The sequence below is a fragment of the Rhodamnia argentea genome, chromosome 5 (assembly GCF_020921035.1).
Source record: "Rhodamnia argentea isolate NSW1041297 chromosome 5, ASM2092103v1, whole genome shotgun sequence".
NCBI lineage: Eukaryota > Viridiplantae > Streptophyta > Magnoliopsida > Myrtales > Myrtaceae > Rhodamnia > Rhodamnia argentea.
The window spans coordinates 29,020,135-29,040,849 of NC_063154.1; the positions used below are offsets into that span (position 1 = coordinate 29,020,135).

General features: G+C 39.1%; 1 protein-coding gene and 1 long non-coding RNA gene across 2 annotated transcripts; both read left to right on the top strand.

Annotated features, from left to right (window-relative positions):
• The first annotated feature begins 361 nt into the window (after positions 1-361).
• On the top strand, positions 362-8,286 carry LOC125315146. Its single transcript, XR_007198499.1, has 3 exons — positions 362-396; positions 475-646; positions 8,109-8,286. It is a non-coding gene; the product is annotated as an uncharacterized LOC125315146 (long non-coding RNA).
• Positions 8,287-10,435: 2,149 nt separating this feature from the next.
• LOC125315314 (B3 domain-containing transcription factor VRN1-like) lies at positions 10,436-16,339 on the top strand. The gene is made up of 5 exons (XM_048279765.1): positions 10,436-10,489; positions 10,610-10,681; positions 15,082-15,625; positions 15,695-15,867; positions 16,085-16,339. The coding sequence occupies exons 1-5, from the start codon at positions 10,436-10,438 to the stop codon at positions 16,337-16,339; spliced, it is 1,098 nt and encodes a 365-aa protein (XP_048135722.1).
• Positions 16,340-20,715: the final 4,376 nt, after the last annotated feature.

Below are 20,715 nucleotides of genomic sequence, written 5' to 3' on the forward strand. Positions count from 1 at the left end.
AAATATGTTTAGTTTGTGGCAGGCACCCAATGTTTAACTTTCAATTCTTAGTTACAGGAATTTAAGTTAAATACTAATCTGGACTCGACAAAGGAAATAAAGATTGACTAGCTTAAACATGATGGATTGGACCTGTTGAGTTTGAGTGAATAATCTTTTCTTTTGCCCTAACTGTCTATAACGACTAGAGGTGGTGTTTGGCCTGACGGCATAGCCTGCCCAGAACCCACCATTTTGTTGAGAAAAGTTCATTAGCTACTTTGCACATCACTTTGTGAATTAATTCTATCGATTTCAGTCTCCGTACCTCCGACGTTATTCTTGATGCAATTTCGATCAACTAACAGACTGTCCAAACTGATGAAGGAGCAAATCTTCAGTGACAGGATTCGGAAGGTCTGTGAATGTTATCCTATAAGTAATGCATACACTTTCGTATCGCTTTTTCTTATGCTCTCTGCCTGACTAATTTAGGCAGTACGGAAAATTCCAAACGCGAGGTGAGCCCCGGCATGGTGGCTCCTGGTAGTTCTACTTCTCAATGTTCGTGGGCAACTACGCTCTCGAACCAGCCAACAAGTCCAAGCTGCAGAATCCTTTCTTCTCAGTAGTCAATCGGTCACATAATCTATTGAAGCAAAATGTGGTAAGAAAAGATCATGACATAATGGCACTCATGTGCAAAATTTGGTCTGGTCAACATTACTTGTGTTAGTTATCATACCTTTTGTGTTCTTACTCATAGATCATTTGCTGATCAAAAATCAACTCCGCAGACTATCCCAGGCTGTTTTCTTAAGGTGCGCATCAATGGAAGCATGCAAGCCGCAACTCTTAAATGTTCGGACGGGTCATGACCTTAGAGTCTCCCTTTTCAGAAGGAATGTTAAGAATTAGGCGTAAACTTTGGCATGCCTAAAAAAAAAAAAGAAAGTTTATGGTTTGCTACGTTTTGTTTAGTTAATCAGATCAAAGAAAGCAAACCTTTCTGCTGCAACTAATTGAATGGTGATGCATTTCCTGATGCTCTCTGGCGAGCAGCGAACATTACACAGGGCACATTGCATAATTCGGGTACATGTGTGCCTAATTTCAAATCTCTTTGCATATTTGCGTCTTTGTTCGACTATGTATAAATCGAACTCATCCGCAGCATGGGTTCGATAAAACAGAAGGTCATAAGCAATCCTTATCTCACGCCAATATGCAGAGTTGGTCAGTAACAGAGATTTTAGTATAATACTTCAAGTAATTTCTCTCGCCCTTTGAGGTGGTTAGAAAAGGAAAGAAAGAATGTCCTGCACCAACTCTGTTATCTGGGAAAGTTCGGTGATGGAGTGATTCTTTATACTGATTAGATCTCATCTCTTTAAGATGATAATTTCATGCTCTGCTCTAGTCACCAGCTTCCTCTGGTAGTCCTACAACCTCTATACAGTCTCCGAAGTAATCACTGAAATTCGTATTGGCTGTTTGAAATTATATGCATAGGGCAGAGTACTCCTTATGGATTCATCAAGATACATATTCAGGAAAACAAACAAGTTGCGACCGGTGAAGTGAAGACGAGGAGATATCCGAACGAGCGTGTGGTGCTCTGCTCTGCCTGCCGCGAGCATGGAGACGATCTTGTGTTAAAAGTCTCAATTTTTCAGCTGGAGTTGAGTACCAGAGTTCATCGATTGAGATGAACCTTGGATGTGCCGCTTTAGGCAGCTTGCAAGGCCAATACGATTCAAAATCTTACGACTTCCTTCATTTGGTAAGGAAAGAGAAAATCTAATGATTTCAAGTTAGATTTGAAAAAATCATTGACAAATAAGGCAATTTGTGTAATTCCCTATCTAAATTACTCTACTAAATATTAGAATCTGATGGAAGACTTAGAGCATTGCTGTACTAATATGACTAAAAGCATGATCTCGAGTAATTAGTTTTACTAATTCATCATGAGCTAGACCTGATATTCTCAATGGGCCAAACCCATCGTAAGAAGGCAGAGACACAACAATATAAGCTTGAACTGTTTATAGATAGCTATAAATATCACAAGCATATTCATTTGTAGAATCCCTTTAATTAATTACAGAACTCAATGTTTTTTTCTTTCTTTTTTAATTGTTGTCTTTATTTTCCCGCTTTTTATCTTTTTCCTGCATTTACATGGCTGGTCCCAATTGCCTCCCTTTAAATTTCTCGTCATTTACTTTCTTGTCCAAAATCAATTGATGACCATTTACAACCTTTGTCAATTCATCTGTATTCTCGTATCACTTTTTTTTTCCTAAAACAATGATGCTCTCTAGTGATCAATAAGACCGAATTTTAAAAGCCAGCATTGACGTTAAGTGAGGAAGTTCCATAAGAGGACAGTCTTCCACCTTTTCAACTTACCTAACGAAGAGTGAAATTGAACAAAATAATCATGATTGTTACCTAAATATTAGCGGGGAAAAAAAATTGAGTATGATCGCTGCGGACTCACGGATAAGGAATTTTCAAAGGCTAAAGTTCTTCGGTTGATAGCAGGTATACAATTTGTAATTTCCAATTCTTGGTTGTAGGAATTACTAGTAATAAGACTCTTCCAGCAGTAATATTTAGTCCGCAGAGGATATGATAGGTTGACTACCTTAAACATGATGAATACCAGTCGAGTTTGAGGGGATTATCCCTTTTTTGGCCTCACAGGATAGCCTGCCGAGATCCACCAAGAAAAACAATTCCCTGCTTTAGTTCGGCATCCAAAGCTAAACCTCCTTAGGCCCCAAGAACAGTATGGGTGTCATAACTTTCATGCAAATACTCGTTTTGACTGTCATAACGTTTTTCTTTTTTGCTCTTTTTAGTTTTACATCGGAATAAGATCGGTTTTTGTATTTCTAATTCGACATACAAATCTTAGCTTCTTTGGCATCATTCTTAATGTAATTTCTGCCAACTACCAAATCGTCCCTTTTTTAATGCGTTCGATTCCCAATGTGTTCTTCTTAATGTGCTTCCGAAAGCATTCAATTGTTTATTGACTTTCCTTCATCGCGGTGATGAGACAAGCTAGCCCTTCTCCCTCCTTCACGTCATTAGAGAAGACGAACAGCTTCCCAAAACGTAGCTCTCATCCCAGAAATGAATGTCTTCTCCAATTAAATGCTACATTGAATTAAGTTGGCTCATGTAAAGCCACAGAACTAGGTTAGATTCAGACGTTACTACCTATTGCACAACTTGTGCTCGAGGGATGACTTCCCGTCTCTGGAGAGACAATGAACAGCGCCGGCGAAGTTTTGCACCGGAGACACCTCATTTCTTCAAGATCATACTCTCTCACACACTTCACACTGGAAGGCTTGTAAGTCCTTTTCTTTAAGAATTCTTTTGGACGTACCAAGGCTTGGAAGGTCGAAGCCTTGTACGCACTAGCCTTTTCTTTCGAGTCGGTTCGTGCTAAAATATAATCTGGCACCGCTTCTTTACGTACTGTCGCGACCCTCCCGGAAATTTCCCCAAATCTTTTCCGGTGGTGAGAGGGTTAACGAGCCGATCCGTTTTTATAGGTAGGACCCCGGTTGTCGGCGGGATCCTTCGGGATCGCGGGTCTCTCCCAAGACTCATTACTCGAATCGCGATGTCGGGTAAAAATTTTATCGAAATCGACCTTAGTGTGGTCGGGTGGCATGTGCGATGTGTACATGCAATTTGGAGTCGCCACCGATCGGTTTATTGGAAGGTACGATCGGAAAACCTTACCGAGCGGTCGGGAGAAACCGTTCGGTTCCGCGAAAACCAGAAATTTTTGGGTCCGGGGACTTGGTTACGCCAAGATTCAAATTGACGCCCTTTCGGTTATCGATGTTGAATGATCTTCTAACCTACGAGTTCATGCGGATGCGATATCGGGTGAGGTAGGTTCTAACAGTTCTAAGTTTTCATGCAGACGGGGATTTTTCTATTCCTAACAATCACAATCAAAAATTTAATATGCAATCAAAACAATCAAAGTCAATCAAGTCAATCAATCAAGGTTTGACATGTCTAAAATGGCCCTATCGGCCCACACAAAAATCAAAAACCGGGTTTTGGGGTGATTTGGCGAAAATTTGGGGCGGAAGGCCCGGAAGGGTAGAATGGTCATTTTTGGGGTTCGGGACCCGAAAATCACAAAATTTCGGATTGGCCGGTTGAATGTGGCCATTTCCTATTTTTTGTGATTTTTTAGAATTTTTCTAATTTTTCTATTTTTTTGAATTTTTTATTATTTTTCAAAAATATTGGAAATTTTCCGGATCGAAATTAATCGACCCTCGGAGTCTCAAAAATTTTCAATCCAGACTTTATGAGTCCCGAATCGATCTAGGAATTTTTAGAATTTTTTTGTGAAAATCTGGGAATTTTTATGAATTTTCTAAGTATTTTTACAATTTTTTTGGAATTTTTGGAATTTTTTTTTATTTTTTTTATTTTTTATTATTAAACCGGACCGGGTCAAACCGGTCAACGGCCGGTCAACCCGGTCCGACCGCCCATAGACCCGCTCTACACCTATACAATACCAAATACGTATTTATACTATTTATTTTTGTATTTTCCAATATTAAAATCCTAATATCCGAATATATACACAAAATGATGGACGGCCGAGATCAATTCCTGGATCAATCTCAGCCGTCGATCCACGCCTAAGTGAAACGACGACGTATTCTTCTCTAACCCTAAACGGCGCCATATCACTTTGAATCAAACGGACGGCCACGATGCAATCTAGAACTCAATCCGGGCCGTTTGCTCTCTCCTAAAGCAAAATGACGACGCTTCATTTAGTACGTTGAACGGCTACGATTAACCCTAGCTTAGACTCGAGCCGTTCGTCCCTATTCAAGCTTAAACGACAACGTTTTGGACTATACTCCTTAAACGACGCCGTGTTTGTTAAACGCACGGACGGTCACGATCTAACCTGGACTAGATCCGGACCGTCCACTCCTTCTTCAGCCAAGAACGACGTCGCATATCCCCGAGCTAGACGACACCGTTTCTGAAATACTCTATTTTTGTCTAATATATCTAATTTCCTAAAATACAAAAATTGCAGATCCGACGGCCACAAATCAAACTAGGCGAATTATCCTAGCCGTCGGATCGCGTCCGAGTCGGCTCGCTCGCGCCAACGGCCGAGCCGACTCGGATCCAAGGTGGACCAATGGGGACTCGACACGTAGGACTTTGACCTATTGACTATGCCACGTCAACTCCGTCTTCTCCGTTGCGACGACAACCAACGGACGGCTGACATCTCTCCGGCGAGATCTAACGATGAGATCTCGCCGGAATAACATGAAACCTACGGCGTTCGACTACTTTGAACCTCTAGACTAACATATCCAAAAATCAAGCCATTACATCCATAGAATCGCGAGAATCGGATCACACACGATCACGACGTCCCGAACTTTAATCAAGCGATATTGAGCATTTCGGTGCGATTCAAGCTTCAAACACATTAGAATCAAGTTAGGAACACTTACCCGCAGGTCGGATCGACCTGGTTTGGCCTAGAATCGTCTAGGCAAGCTTCGACAGTGCTCGGCCGTGGAGGTTAGAGTCGACGGACTCGATTGAAGATATTCGTGCAAAATCAAAGCCAGAACAAGATACATACATGATCAGAAATGCTCCCGAACAAAAACGCACACATCAATTTCAAAGATCGCACTCGGAACATCATGATGCCATTGATGCACAGAAGCAAGGTTTGAAGTTCAACTTACCGTTTTGGGGCGTTGCGGGTTGATTCGGGCGGCGCGATCGCTTCCTTGGAGTGAATGCGAGCTTCTGGACTTGGTTTCGAAGCTCGAGATCGCCCGAGATGGTCGGACGGGTGGCTTACGGTCGGAGCTCCGGTGAAGTGACCTCAACGCTCGCGAGAGCCTCTCTCTCTTAATCTCTCTCTTTCTCTCTCTATTCTGTTGCTTGTGCGAGCAAAATGAACCTCTCCCGTTCTAGAATTCTCTTGGCCCTTTTATACTCATTTTCGAAAAATTGGTGCGTTGGACGTGAGCTGGCCGAGGCTCTCACGTGCTAAATCACACGCGTTTTTGGTCACCGGAGGTCGAACGGCGACGAGCATGAAGACACGCTCCGTTTGGTTCTCCGTTAGTCACGAATTAAGCTTGAATTTGTGCGTTTTTACGAAATGTTGACTTTTGTATGCGCTGAACCTTTGACTCGATCGCCGGCGCATCTCCGGTGACGATTGGTTCCGGCGTCGGTGGCAATCGACTCCTCTTGAGTTGAACCACAAAAGCCCTAATGTGATTAGTCGGATTAGGTTCGAATCGAGCTTCAATTTGGTCGTTGAAATCCATTGTTCAAACCTGCAAAAAATGCACGAATCTGTGAGGAAGATGATGTACTGTACGGGACCGGTCCGACCGCCGGTCAGACCGGTCCGAACCGGTTCGGACGTGTAATTTTCGAAATTAACCCAAATTTACTGGGAATTTTTGAAATTAAACCTCAAAATTGGACTTAAGACCCCGAATATTATCTAAAAAAGTGGTTTTGCCCAAAAGTTCATGTCAATTTCAACAAAAACCCCAAATTTTCATGAATGCCCAAATTAGGGAAATGTTTAATTGAGTGTCAATTCGATCAAATTGGACCATGAGACCTATGCCAATCGATTCAGAATGTGCAAAAACCCTAGGGGTGGTCCAATTGTGTATAGAAATTCCCCCAATTAAAAGTAATTTCAAAAATTGGCCAATTGAGGGACTAAATTGCAAATATTTTGGGAATTTTGTGCAATCCGTGCAATTCGCGCGATTTAGGGTGCGATTGATCAAATTGAAGCTCAAAGGGACTACAATTGAACGTTTAGACTTAAAATGTGCAAAAATTGCAAATAAAAAGACTCAATTGGTATTTTTTTTATGAAAATTCAACCTTAGGCATTGTGAAGGAACACCTAAAATTGAACTCAATTTTCAATTTTTCTTGAGGTCAATATTAAAAGGGAATTAAAATAAAAATATTGAACATTTTTCTGTATTTTTGTGACCTCGAAAATCATTTTTTATGATTTTTCAAAGATTTTTCTATTTTCGGAAAATATTAAAAAAATGCGAAAAATATGAAAAATTATTTTTTGTTCTAAATTGGTTCCTTAGGCTTGGCCAAGGCTTCCAATGTTGATTTTTAATTTTTTTGATTTTTTGTGAATTTTTGAGAATTTTTAGAAAATAAAACTAAAGGAAAACCGACTAAAAATTCGGTTGTCAACACGTACTTATGATGACTTTATATGTTATGAAACTAGGATTTTCCGAAGATGTTTGTGAGAAAGTATGGCCGGAATCTTGCCGAAACGGTGCGTTTGAGGGTTCCAAATGGTGAAAGTTGGAGAGTGGTGTGGGAAAAATGGGATGAAATGGTTTGGTTGTCAAAGGGATGGAAGGAATTTGCGGAGCGTTACTCTATCTGTGAGGGCCACTTTTTAGTCTTCAAATACGTAGGGGACTTGGATTTTCACATGCTCATTTTCGACAAAAGCGCAACGGAAATAGATTATTCGCTAACGTACGCCGACAAAGAAGAAATTGAACCCAGACCTTTGTCGAATTTGTCCCACCTAAGATGGAAGATGCTGATGGTCACCGTAATCTTGGATCCGATTCCAAATTGAAAGGCTTCCGAACTGATCAAGGAGCCAAGATTTTGCCACAAGATTCAGGAAATGTGTGAAACTTAGCCTATCAGTAATGCATAGGCTTTGTGTCATTTTTTCTTATGCTCTCTGCCTGGCTCATTCGGGTAGGATGGAAAATTCCAAACGCAAGGTGAGCCCCGCCATGCTAGCTTCTCGTACCTCTACTTCTAAACAATCTCAGGCATCGTCGGCTCTCAAAGCAGCCAACAAGTACAAGCCGCAGTATCCTTCCTTCAAAGTAGTTATCCGGTCACATAATCTATTGGGGCATAATGTGGTAAGAGAAGAACCTGAGATAATGGTTCTCGTAAGGTGTCATCATATTGACATTTCTTGTGTTAGTCATCATACCTTTTATGTTCTTATTCATAGTTCATTTGTTGATAAAAAATGAACTAAGCAGAATGTCCGAGGTGGTTTTTTTAAGGGATGCATCAATGGAAGCATGCAAACCGCAACTCTTAAGCATTTGGACGGATCATGGCCAGTGAAGCTCCTGTACTACCCACAACATGGCTCGGGAAAGCTCTCTACCGGTTGGGGCGCGTTTCAGAAAGGAACTTCTCCAAAAGGAAGGAGATGTCTGTGTGTTCAAGCCTGTTAGAAATGATGATATTGAATTCAAAGTCTCCATTTTCAGAAGGAATGTCAAGACTTAGAGGTAAACTTTGGTATGCCATCAGAAAAATCTCTGCTTAAACTATGTTTTGTTTAGATAATCAGATCAAAGAAAGCAAGCCTTTCTGCTGCATGTAATTTTTTTTTTTTTTTTGGGGTCGAAAGCTGCAAGTAATTGAATGGTGATGCATTCTGACGTTTTCTGGAGACCAGTGAAATTCCGGTTACATGTGTATTTATTCGACAAACTATAAATCGAAGAAAGAGAACAATGCAGGGTCTCTACAAAAGTTTGAGTCCACCCATATATCTAATTGCTTTCACCCAATTCTCTTCTTCCAAACAATTGTCCCCAGATGCTCGCCTTTGGCAGAGTAGTTTTGTAAAGGAAGCTTCTCTAAGGAAGGAGACCTCTGTGTGTTTGAGCACTATCGTGTTTAATTTCATCATCTTCAAGAACCCTTGCACAAAATGATTTTACTCTTCTAACAGCAGAGAAAGCATCACAAGTACATTTTTAGTGCTCAAGAAGTTCAGAATTTCCATTGTGAATCTCTGCTTTAGTTTTTTCTGAGACTAAGCACAGTTTTTGCAGTGATAGACGGGACAATCTTGTGTTTCTTGATGCTTTTTCCTTCGGTGAGACTAATGTGACTGTGAACACCACATTAGGACGCTCCATATATGGATTCCATGCAAGTCGCTGCTCATTACTGGGATCTCTCCATTGCAGATTGCAAACATCAAATAGCAGTCTTGTGTTCATCATACAGGTCATAGTGGACACTAAAAAATGGTCAACTTTTGGTTATTAGAGATAAGTGACAAGCCGAGTCGATAATCAGTTTGGTCTAAACAATCGACAACTCTCCAACAAAGTTATTGACACAAAACGTCAGTTATCAATGACCAAAAGTTGGAACTCGAAGGCAATAATGATGAATCGACGACGAAACATAACAACCGAGTGGTTATTTTACAACTTATTGATACGTGTCACTTAATAATAGGAGATTGTAGAATAAAATCTCGTAAAAGTATTCACACTCAAAATAATCTGTCCATCAATACACATGCTACGCGCAAGAGGGATTGATACATGTGCTAGACACATGAAGAGCAAGTGTCCTAATAGCATCGAGACATGAAGAAGTCATGTGCAGGACACGTGAGGATTCCTATAAGTATTGTCGGTGAGTAAACATCAAATGGACTATTAATACCAGGGAAGGATAATGACATGTACCAAGAGTTATTAAAGATGGACGAAATTGTCGAATATCTAAATTCGATCCTATCAACGATGCAAGAAAGTAATGGAAATTCGCACAACACAAGAATTTACGTGGTTCGGCAGCGGAAATGTTCCGCCTACCTACGTCTACGGGGAGATGAGATCTGTTTCACTAATAACGTAGAAAAGTGTACAATCGCTTTTTCTCACACCCTCTCCATATGATAGAGACTTGTTTCGCCCTAAATATATATAGCGAAACCCTACATGGAAAAAATTACAAAATTGCCCACATAGCCTGAAATATTTAATTTTCCCATAGAAATCATTCTATAACTGAACATAAAACGCCTTTGGCGGCTCGAGGGCGCCGCCCCCGCGACCCCCGCCGGGGTGGCCCCCCCGGACGCCCGTGCTGTCCCGGGCCTGGGGGCCTTTCGGAACTGTCTCATAATTTCTTGGATAACAGAATACAAGACATCAACCTCAATAGAAATAACTATAAAATTGGTGCCAACAAGGAATGATCCCGCCAAGCATCTGAATATTTTCCAAGAGCGCGCTAGAAAAGGTGGATATTTGCCTTGGAATACATGGTGGAAGAACAGTTATTGATAATTATCTGAATGATAAAACAACTTTCTGAAGATACGAAGAACGTGAGTATAGCCCACATGAACAAAGGAAGAAGAGGATTGAACCTATACAAGCAATCCTAAGGCATGGCAGTTACTTGGGCGTTGGAACAATTCCCCAGAGACTCGGCTCAAAAGGAAGAATTTGGGCACGATTTATCCGACCAGTAAAAGAAAAGGAACAAACCGATACAAAGGAAGTCAGTAGTTACAAAAGGGCTTGGTCAAATAGATTCATGGGATATGGTGAACGTGGAAGTTATCGACATGCCAAAAGCTACACTAGTCAAAGAGCAGGTAATTGCTCAATCAATATAAGTACCATCAAGCGTTTATAGAAAGCCCCCCCAAACAAATCAACAAAATTTATTTTTACTTATCACAATGCACTTTACTTTCCTTAGTTGTAACTTTCAGATTCTCGTCGTCAAGTCAAAATCCGACATTGATCTTTATCTTAGATTTTGCACCATTGAGTCAAACTCTGATGTATCATCGAGGCGTATTCAAACTCTATCGTTGCGTCAAACTCCGGCATAGTTTTGGATGCATTTGGTTCGCTATTTTTGGGTAGGAGTTGTGCTTGTTAAGTAATTCCATTGAATCAAACTCCGGTTTGATCTTATAGATTGTATAGTTTCTCCCAAATTCATGTGTATCGACTTCCTTTGAATTGTGCTTGTCGAATCTCTCCGTCGAGTCAAACTCTAGTTGGGACCATGTTTGTATAATTTTATTTGAATCTTTGCATATTTTGTGTGTTGATTTTTTGATTATCTAGATTTCTCTTGTCCAAGATCGCCACAAGACCCTTTATCACATTTAAAAGCCGAAAAACAAATTTCGATGAAAGATATTTTGTTGCGGAGAAATTCCGGCGAAACAAACCGGAAATAGGATTAGAAAGTTATTTGTTCTTTCAAATTCAGTAACTCTTGTATGCAACATCATACATAACTGTCATAGAGAGTTATAGATACCCCATATATCATAAAATCCCCACAATCAGTCACGGATTTCAATGTTCTAAATATATCTTTACTTTCCTACATTTACATGGCTGGCCACGATTCATCAAATCTCCATACCTTTAAATTTCTTGTGATTAACTTTTCCGTCCAAAATCAACAAAGGACCCTTCGCAACCTTTGTTGATTCATATGGATCCTTCCACATTCTCAAAGAATATTTCATCATTGTAGGTGAAATATCTTTTTGGCATGCTTGGTGAGACACATTTTGTTGATTCAAGGAGACTACAATGCAAGAATCATAATCAACAAGAGTCCGACAATGCTGCTGGCAACAACAATCCATTACTACAAACTGGTAATGAGACGACCGCGCATTCCGACACTTCAATCACTAAGAGAGCGGCAGAAGGTAATCAATGTGAGGAAGTTGATCTTCCAATTGCATCTCAATGACGAGTAATTGAGAGAGGCTGTGCGCCAGATGTCAACATGGTATAAACCATGAGAAGAATATTTGAAAAGCAACAAAATGATATGGCCAACTACCTTGTGAATCATATAACCGATGTAATCAAGTCAACCATCATCAACGACATAAATGACGCCCTCTCGATGCCAAGATCAGCGGGTACATTCCTAGTCTTATCCATTTATTGATATTTATAATGTTGGTCTGAGTAATCAACCCCTATAAAAATTATGCAAAGGCTTGAATCTTCTAATCAAAGTCAAAATAATTGAAATAGGCAGGCTAATGTTGGTCAAAGAAACCAAATTGGTCGCAACAATTTGGTAAATCAAACTAGCCGACAGGTTGGTCAATTATTGAATACTAAAAATGTAAAGGGAGTGGCTCTGGAAAATGTAACGGCAGGGGCGCCATTGATATATCACCCAATGTGAATATTTCTATTCAGCCTAACATGCCAATTGACGTAAAAAAAAATCCTACAAAACCAGCATCACCACTTAGGGGCCAAAATGGCAAATCCACAGTTAAACCCTGTACGGTTTTTCGTAATAGTACAACAATAATTGGGACTAGACATGAGTGTTATCATACATGTTTGGAGGAAATTGCATTTTGAATGGGTCGATAACAAGCTATTTTCAAAAGGTTTCAAAATGCATGACTTTGCCATTTTTATGAGCGAAAATGAACAATCGACTATCGAACACACTATTCGATTCATAGTCCAATGTGGGAAAGCATGGACAAACAGTTTTAAATACTTATGTTATTTTCTCTGTCTTTTCCAAAAGCAAATTTCACTTGGTATATATATTTACCACCTAATTTGTGTGTAATTGGGCAGAGATGAAACAACAATTGCATTCTCAATCTCATAAAATGATACCTGAAATATCGATCGTTGATGTGGCTAGACTTTATTAATATAATAGTTAGTCAATTAGTCAGTTATCTGCTCGATTTAAGAAAGGTTAGAAATAGATGTCTCATGTCGTTCTCAACAAAAGTACTTACGAATTTGGCTTTTGATGGATTCAAATTCATTCTTAGAGAAAAGTTCGAGGGCCAATGCTTTGCTGATTTATTTCAATTGACAACGAGAGTATCTAAACATGGGCAAATGATTAAAGACAGAGATAAAAGGTCACATGAAGGCTTTACATAACATGTGACTTTACTAAAAATATTATGAGTCAGATGATGATACTTTTTTTTTTTTTTGGGTCGAAAGTCTGATGATGAATTGACCAAGAGGAAAATATTGAACTAGATGTTGCAAATTTTGTGCTCGGCAAGCCTTATGTTTGCTGATACTTAAAGCCTTCCAAAATAAAAGAAAACGATAATAGATAGGGCTACGGATCTTGAAATTTACTCGTTTGACATTAATAAGTTCATTGAAATTTTTTACTTACCCTTAAAACATGGCACAATATAATTAAACAGAAAGCCAAGTTATTATGAGCGAAGAAGATTCAATAAGCAAAAAAATATTGCAAATGACATCATTCATGGAGTAATAGCACAATTAATTGTATTCTTTTCGAGAAATAAATTCAAGAATAATTTGATAAGGAAAACACAAATTTGGTGATGACAATGGTGCATATAATGACTCTTGATTATCTAATTTAAAAAGAATCGAATGATTGATGAATCATTCAGTTAATTTTGAAAAGGGGCATACGCTAACATAAAAAAAATGATCAACTTTTGATTATTATCTACAAGTAACAAATCGAGTTGATAAATAATTTTGTCAAAAAAATCGGCAACGCTCTTATGGAGTCATCGACACCAAACATCATTTATCTATGAGAACCCTCACTAGTCGACGAAGTAGTCGATAGCCATTGCAGATTTTACTTAGTGTTGGAACTCGAAGGTAGTAATGATGAATTGACATTGGAACAAACTGCTAGATGGTTATTTCACATCTTCTGATTATAAGTGTTGCTTAATAGTGGGAGATTGCAGAATAATTTCATGTAGCCACGGATAGGATTAGGAAGCTATTTGTTCTTTCAAATTCAATAGCCATTGTATGTGACCGTCGTATGTAACCATCTCTAAATAGTTTATAAATACAAAAAGTGTATTCATTGTAAAATCTCCACAATTAATTAGGAAGCTCAAATTTTTTTTCTATATTTATCTTTACTTTTCTGCAATTTATCTTTACCTGCATTTACATGGGTGGCCCCGATTACTTCCAATATGCGTACCTTCAAATTTCTTGACATTTACTTTCCTGTATAAAATTAATAAAAGACCCTTTACAACATCTATTGATTCATTTATATTCTCGAATGATATTTTATCAATCTTTGTGAAGCAATGATGCTCTCTAGTGATCAATACACAAGTAGATTCAGATTGAAGTCTGGTAATCACTATTTGAAATAATCAGAATGAATTTTCAAAGCCAGCATTGGCATTGAAGGAGGAAGTTCCATAAGAGGACTAGTCTTTCACCTTTTCAACTTACCTATTGTGAATGTTACCTAAATATTAGCTGGAAAAAAAATTAAGTATGATCGCCATAAATATGCGGACTCATGGCTAAGGAATTTTCAGAGGCTAAAGTTCTTCTGTTGATAGCAGGTATACAATTTGTAATTTCCAATTCTTGTTATAGGAATTACTAGTAAGACTCTCCCAGCAATAATATTTAGTCCGCAGAGGATATGATAGGTTGACTACCTTAAACGTGATGGATACTAGTCGAGTTTGAGTGGATTATCTTTTCTTTGGCCTCGTGGGATAGTCTGCCCAGATTCATCAAGAAAAGCAATTACCTTTTTGAATGTCATAACTTTCATACAACACTCGTTTGATTGTCATAATTTTTTTTGCTCTTTTTAGTGCTACATCGAAGTAAAATCGGTCTTTGTATTTCTAATGCGACATACAAATCTTAGCTTCTTTGGCATTATTCGTAATATAATTTCTACCATCTACCAAATCGTCCCACTTTTAATGCGTTTGATTCCCAATGTGTTCTCCTTAACGAGCTTCCAAAAGCGTTCAGTTGTTTATTGACTTTTCTTCATCGCAATGATGAGATAAGCTAGCTCTTCTCCATCCTTAACGTCATTAGAGAAGGCGAACAGCTTCCCGAAAGGTAGCTGTCATCCCAGAAACAAATGTCTTCTCCAATTAAATGCTACATTGAATTAAGTTCGCTCATATAAAGCCACAGAACTAGGTTAGATTCAGACGTTACTACCTACTGCACAACTTGTGCTCGAGGGATGACTTCCCTTCTCCGGAGAGACGGTGAACAGGGCGGGCGAAGTTTTGCACAGGAGACACCTCATTTCTTCAAGATCGTACTCTCTCACACACTTCAAACTGGAAGGCTTGTAAGCTCTTTTCTTTAAGAATTCTTTTCTTATGGCTTGTTTACGTACTTATGATGACTTAATATGTTACAAAACTAGGGCATTCCGAAGAGGTTTGTGAGAAAGTATGGTAAGAATCTTCCCGAAACGGTGCGTTTGAGGGTTCCGGACGGTGGAAGTTGGAGAGTGGAATTGGAAAAATGGGATGATATTGTTTGGTTGGCAAAGGGATGGAAGGAATTTGCGGAGCATTACTCCATCTGTGAGGGCCACTTCTTAGTCTTCAAATACGTAGGGGACTCGGGTTTTCACGTGCTCATATTTGACAAAAGCGCAACGGAAATAGATTATCCGCTAATCGACACTGTCGAATTTGTCCCGCCTAAAACGGAAGATGTTGATGATCACTGTAATCTCTCAGTTAGACTTCGAAGTCTAGATGGTTTCTCACCGAAGAGAAAAGAGAAGGATGAATTGCATCTAAAATCATATCATCACAAGCCCTCCAAAGCGATGAAATCGGATTCCGTTAATTTGGTCGATGATGCTACTACTTCACATGCAATTGTGCTCGGATTGGGCTCCGAAACAAAAGGCTTCCGAGCTGATCGAGGAGCAACGCTTTTGCCACAAGATTCGGAAGGTGTGTGCATCTTAGTAATGCATATGTTTTGTGTCATTTTTTCTTATGCTGCCCGCCTGACTAATTCAGGTAGGATGGAAAATTCCAAAGGCAAGGTGAGCCCCGCCATGCTGGCTTCTCTTAGCTCTGCTTCTGAACCTTCGCGGGTAACTACGGCTCTCGAAGCAGCCGGCAAGTACGAGCTGCAGTATCCTTCCTTCACAGTAGTTATCCGGGCACATCATCAATTGAAGAATGGTGTGGTAAGAAAACATCCCAAGATAATGTTGTTCTTATGTGCAAAATTTGGACAGGAATGAAATCAATTATCTTCTCGTAATGGACCATCGTTTTCCTACATGGTCCCGGTTTGCCTATGAGATTATAAAATTGTAGTCTGGATAACATTTCTTGAGTTTGTCATCATGCCTTTTATGTTCTTACTTATAGAACATTTGTTGATCAAAAATCAACTTGCAGACCGTCCCAGGCAGCTTTTTTAAGGGACGCATCAATAGAAGAACACAAACTGCAACTCTTAAATATACGGACGGATCATGGCCAGTGAAGCTTGTGTACTACCCACAACATGGCTCGGGAAAGCTCTCCGCCGGTTGGTGCGCATTTCAGAAAGGAACTTCCCTGAAGGAAGGAGATGCCTGCGTCTTTGAGCTTGTTAAGATTGATAATGTAGAACTCAAAGTCTCCATTTTGAGAAGGAACGTCGAGACTTAGGTGTGAACTTCGCTATCCCTACAGAAAAATCTCTGCTTCGCCAAGTTTTGTTTAGTTAATCTGATCAAAGAAAGCAAGAAATTGAATGGTGATGTGTTTCCTAATGTTTTTGGGAGACTAGTGAACATTACATGGGGAAATTGCATCTTCGAAAATTCAGAGTACGTGTCTTAATTCGCAAAGTATAAACCGAACTCGTTCGTAGCACGGAGAGTTGATCTAACAGAGACTTTAATATATTCCTACAAGTAATATCTGTCACCATTGAGGTGGTCACAGAAAAGGAAAGAAATAATGTCTTGCACCAACTCTGTTTTCATGAAAATTGCAATGGTCTCTGGAGATCGATACAAATAGATTCAAGGAAAGATGAACAAGGGATAAATCCTGCACCAACTCTGTTTTCATGAAATATTCAATGGTCTAGAGATCAACACATCCAGATTCAAGGAAAGGTGAATAAACATGAATCCTGCCATCCATCAATAACACGAAAGGAAATTCCAATAAGAGGCTAGTCTTTCCCCATTTCGCCTTACAAAATGGATGAATGACATCAAGAGAACAATTATGAATATTATAATAATTATAAACCTGAATTGCCCTAAAATTTTCAGAACTCATGGTCGGCAGGCATCCCAATGTTCTCGACCTTAGGGCTTAAAAAATAAAGTAATAATACCATCTGTCAGTTAACTTGCTTGAATCCCCCCAAAGAAATCATCAGCAGTCGAACTATCCAGCATCTCCTATGAGTCGAACACGGCCAGATCAGAAGAAACAGTACTACTCGGCTTGCCGTTTTTGCTTATGAGATTGCTGAAGCGGCCATTGACTTCTGCACCATAGATGTGCCCCATCTTGGAGCGTTTTGTCTCCAAATATCTCTTGTTCTCCTCTGTCATTGGAGTTACTAGAGGGACTCTCCGAGCAATAGCCAAGCTGTAACCTTTAAGCCCCACATACTTTGACGGATTGTTCGTCATCAGCTTCATCGTCCTGACTCCGAGGTCACGCAACATCTGTGGTATTAGCCAATATGTTAAGCACCATATGCTATGAAAAGTTTGATGATGGAGTGATTCTTTCTACTAATCAAATCTCGTCTTTTTAAGATGAGAATTTGAAGCTCTGCTTTAGTCACCAGCTTCCTCAAATAGTCTTACATATCATGTACAATTTCTGAAACGGTCACTGAAATTCATCTACCTTTAAATTTAGGATGACGATGTTAGTTAATTGATCTTCTCTATTCCACAAAGCATATAATGACAATGACGCTGAACCAACCTCATTCAGAAGCTAAATTATTTAGGACCTCTCTCACATCGTTATAGTTCCTGACTTAAGTAAGAAATACCTAAGCACCAATTCCATACGCTCTAGAGTCAATGGCCAACCCGAGTTCGACATTTGCTTCCACAAACCTACGCCTCTTCCTTCGTGCCCTCTGAGGTATACCAGCATGGCCCTACCAGCCGCTTCTATCTGCTGCATCACCTATGCAAGCTGGTTGCCGCAGTCGCATCTAGCAGATCCAGTTATGTCTCCTGTGAGGCATTCCGAGTGTACCCTCACAAGGTCATCTTGACCATCTCCAATGTCACCCTGCTCAGAAGATAAACTACAAAGTGTGAATCACATGATGGGAAATATTGCTGTCTGATGGAAGGGCATAAAACATAATTTTGGCATTCCTATATCAATTGCCGGACACATGCAGGCCCCCTTTTCATAAGCTTCAAAAAGAATTATTGTTCCCATCAGTTCACTAGTATCCTAGCAATCATTTCTCCTGCTGTCAAACATTCCTGTCCAGACAACGTTGTTATCCAAGATAAATTTGGTACTCCAAACTATGATTGATAAATGATTAGACAAATTTTTACTAACAAGATTCTCAGAGTTCACAACTAATCCATGCGAAACTCTCTGTATATTAGTTTTCTGAATTCATTCTATTCGTTTTTAGCAGTTAACTCATAATTTATCTCACCTTGACCATTTGCAATGTGCTCAATTCCATCTGATATCGATCTCTAGCAATAGGCCATGAACGGCCCACGCATTGTAATTTTGCAGCAGCAGCAGCAGCGCGCTCAATTGATTCATTTCTTTTCGGGCGGCTGCTATGAATTTATGCATTCAACGAGTAGTGAGATCATTTCTCGACCCCACAGTAAAGAAGATCCTCAATATGCAAATGAGAATACAACAGAGAAACCTAACTAGAAAAGAAGATGACTTTGAAATGGAGGGAGTACCGGAGCACGAGAGCAAGAGCAAAATCATGACAAAAGCCCTAAATTCAAAACGTTCGGGCGCCTATTTCTTAGAACAGAGAATTTCGTCAATCTTCTCTTCTGATGGCATCGACTGAAAGTGTGGATTTTGGGGGAAGCTTCGATCGACCGATTGCTCGTACAGTCACATCATTCATTAGAAAAATCTGACATTTTGCTGATGTTCATGCTCTGTTTCCATGCACAGTAGATCCTGCTCTGTCTCGAAAGCATATATGAAATCCTGCTGAGGGATTTAGTCATTGTTATAGATGCTTGATTGGGTATTGCTTCCAGCAAAGACCAGATGCAGAGCCCCTAATTTATACTTGATGTCTTATAGGAAGATGATCATGTTCTCCCAGTACCACCCTCACTGCCCATTCACTTCATCCCTTGCCTACACCAAGCAAGTATCAATCTGAACAGTAAGCTACTCCTTTTACCAGTAACTTCAGCAGAATAGAACGAAACGAAGATGTACAGCAGACGATCCCGCAACAAACTTCGGCTGATTGATCAACTTTCTTAGGTCCACCCCTTAGCAACTAATGCACCTTAAACTGCAACCAATTTCATAGTTTTCTTTTGACTTGGCTTTTCACCATCATCCTTCTTAGCCTGTGGACGGTGAAAGCTAAGGATCCCATCCTGAGTTGGTTTTCTATGGCTCTGCAGTAAATTTGGTCCAAATTTGTGAGAGAAACACGTCTACATGCGAGAGACATTTGTGTGTCTGAGCTCATTGATAGGGATGACATCGCTAGAGTCTCCATGTCCAAAGAGTCCGATAAAGACCCGATCCCCATTGCTTGAGTTGAACAATGAAATTTTTTCAATATCCTTGGTAAATTTTCTAGTAAATTTGATGTGGTCAGTGAATTTCATTATGCTTGGATGAGTGACATGATTCTTTGGAGTTAATTTTTGTAACTTAATTACTCTACAGATTAGTCATCCACGGTGCATGTGTAAATTATATCTTACATGAACTATGGACCTAATGGAAATCTAGAAAGATATTAAAATTAACAGGGAAACAATTAATATTAGTATTCATAAGATATTAGTAGTTTCCATATATACTTAATTAAAATTTGTATCTCAATTTTAAGATAAGTTCTAAATTTATCCGAAATGTTTTGTAATAGGGTTCAATTGCTTGGTTATCAACCATAACAATCAATTAGAGACCTCTTATGGTGCTAGTGATGACGTAAAATAAATTGGGCTGACCCACATTTCGGAGGTCCTAAAATGAATCGGGCTTATGATTAAAACTTAATTGAGATGACGGTCCAACTTTAATTTCAAGGTATCTTCATTTAGGTTTCTGGCCCACTTGGATCTCTTAGAAAAATATGTCCTTCTCTTTCGTCTTCATGCCTCATTCACCTTTATTTGTTTGGGCATCAAAGGAGGATTGACCCCCTTTTTTTAACATCATAATCCAGCTAGGTGCACATGGTCACCTAACAATAAGTGAATCAAATCTCGTGCAAGGCATGTACCAAGACGAAAAGTAAATGTACCACTAAATAAGTAGATCCACATTTCACGATCAATGACAAATGGAATCATGTGAATAGCAATATTGAAAATACATCACTGGAGTAGTCAAACCCCACTTTGCCAACTATTTGAGAGTCCAAAGGTCACTTACGCCTCTTGAAAGAGCTGGCAAACTTGTATGTTGGCCTTTCGAACAAAAAAAAAAACTTTTATGTTGGTGACGTAACAATCTTATCAATTTATTGCTTAAAAACATTAGTTGGCGGTAGCTGTATATAGAGTTTTCTTTTAAAATTTTAAGCTTAGTTTTAAATTTATTTTAAATGAAAATTGTATTTGTAAAAAAAATACCTTATTTTTAAATCTAATTTTTTAAAATTTACTTTGTATTTTTTAAATTTAGAAGTTCACATGGACTTAATTTTAAAAAACGTCACTTCATATTAGAAATTTGATTATAAATGCCACGTATTAATTTTGGCCGACATATCTTGTCGGAGGCACTTAAAAAATAGTTTTTTTTATTTGACACTTAAGTGATCCGACAAAAACTTTTAATACTAAAATGAGCGACGTACACAA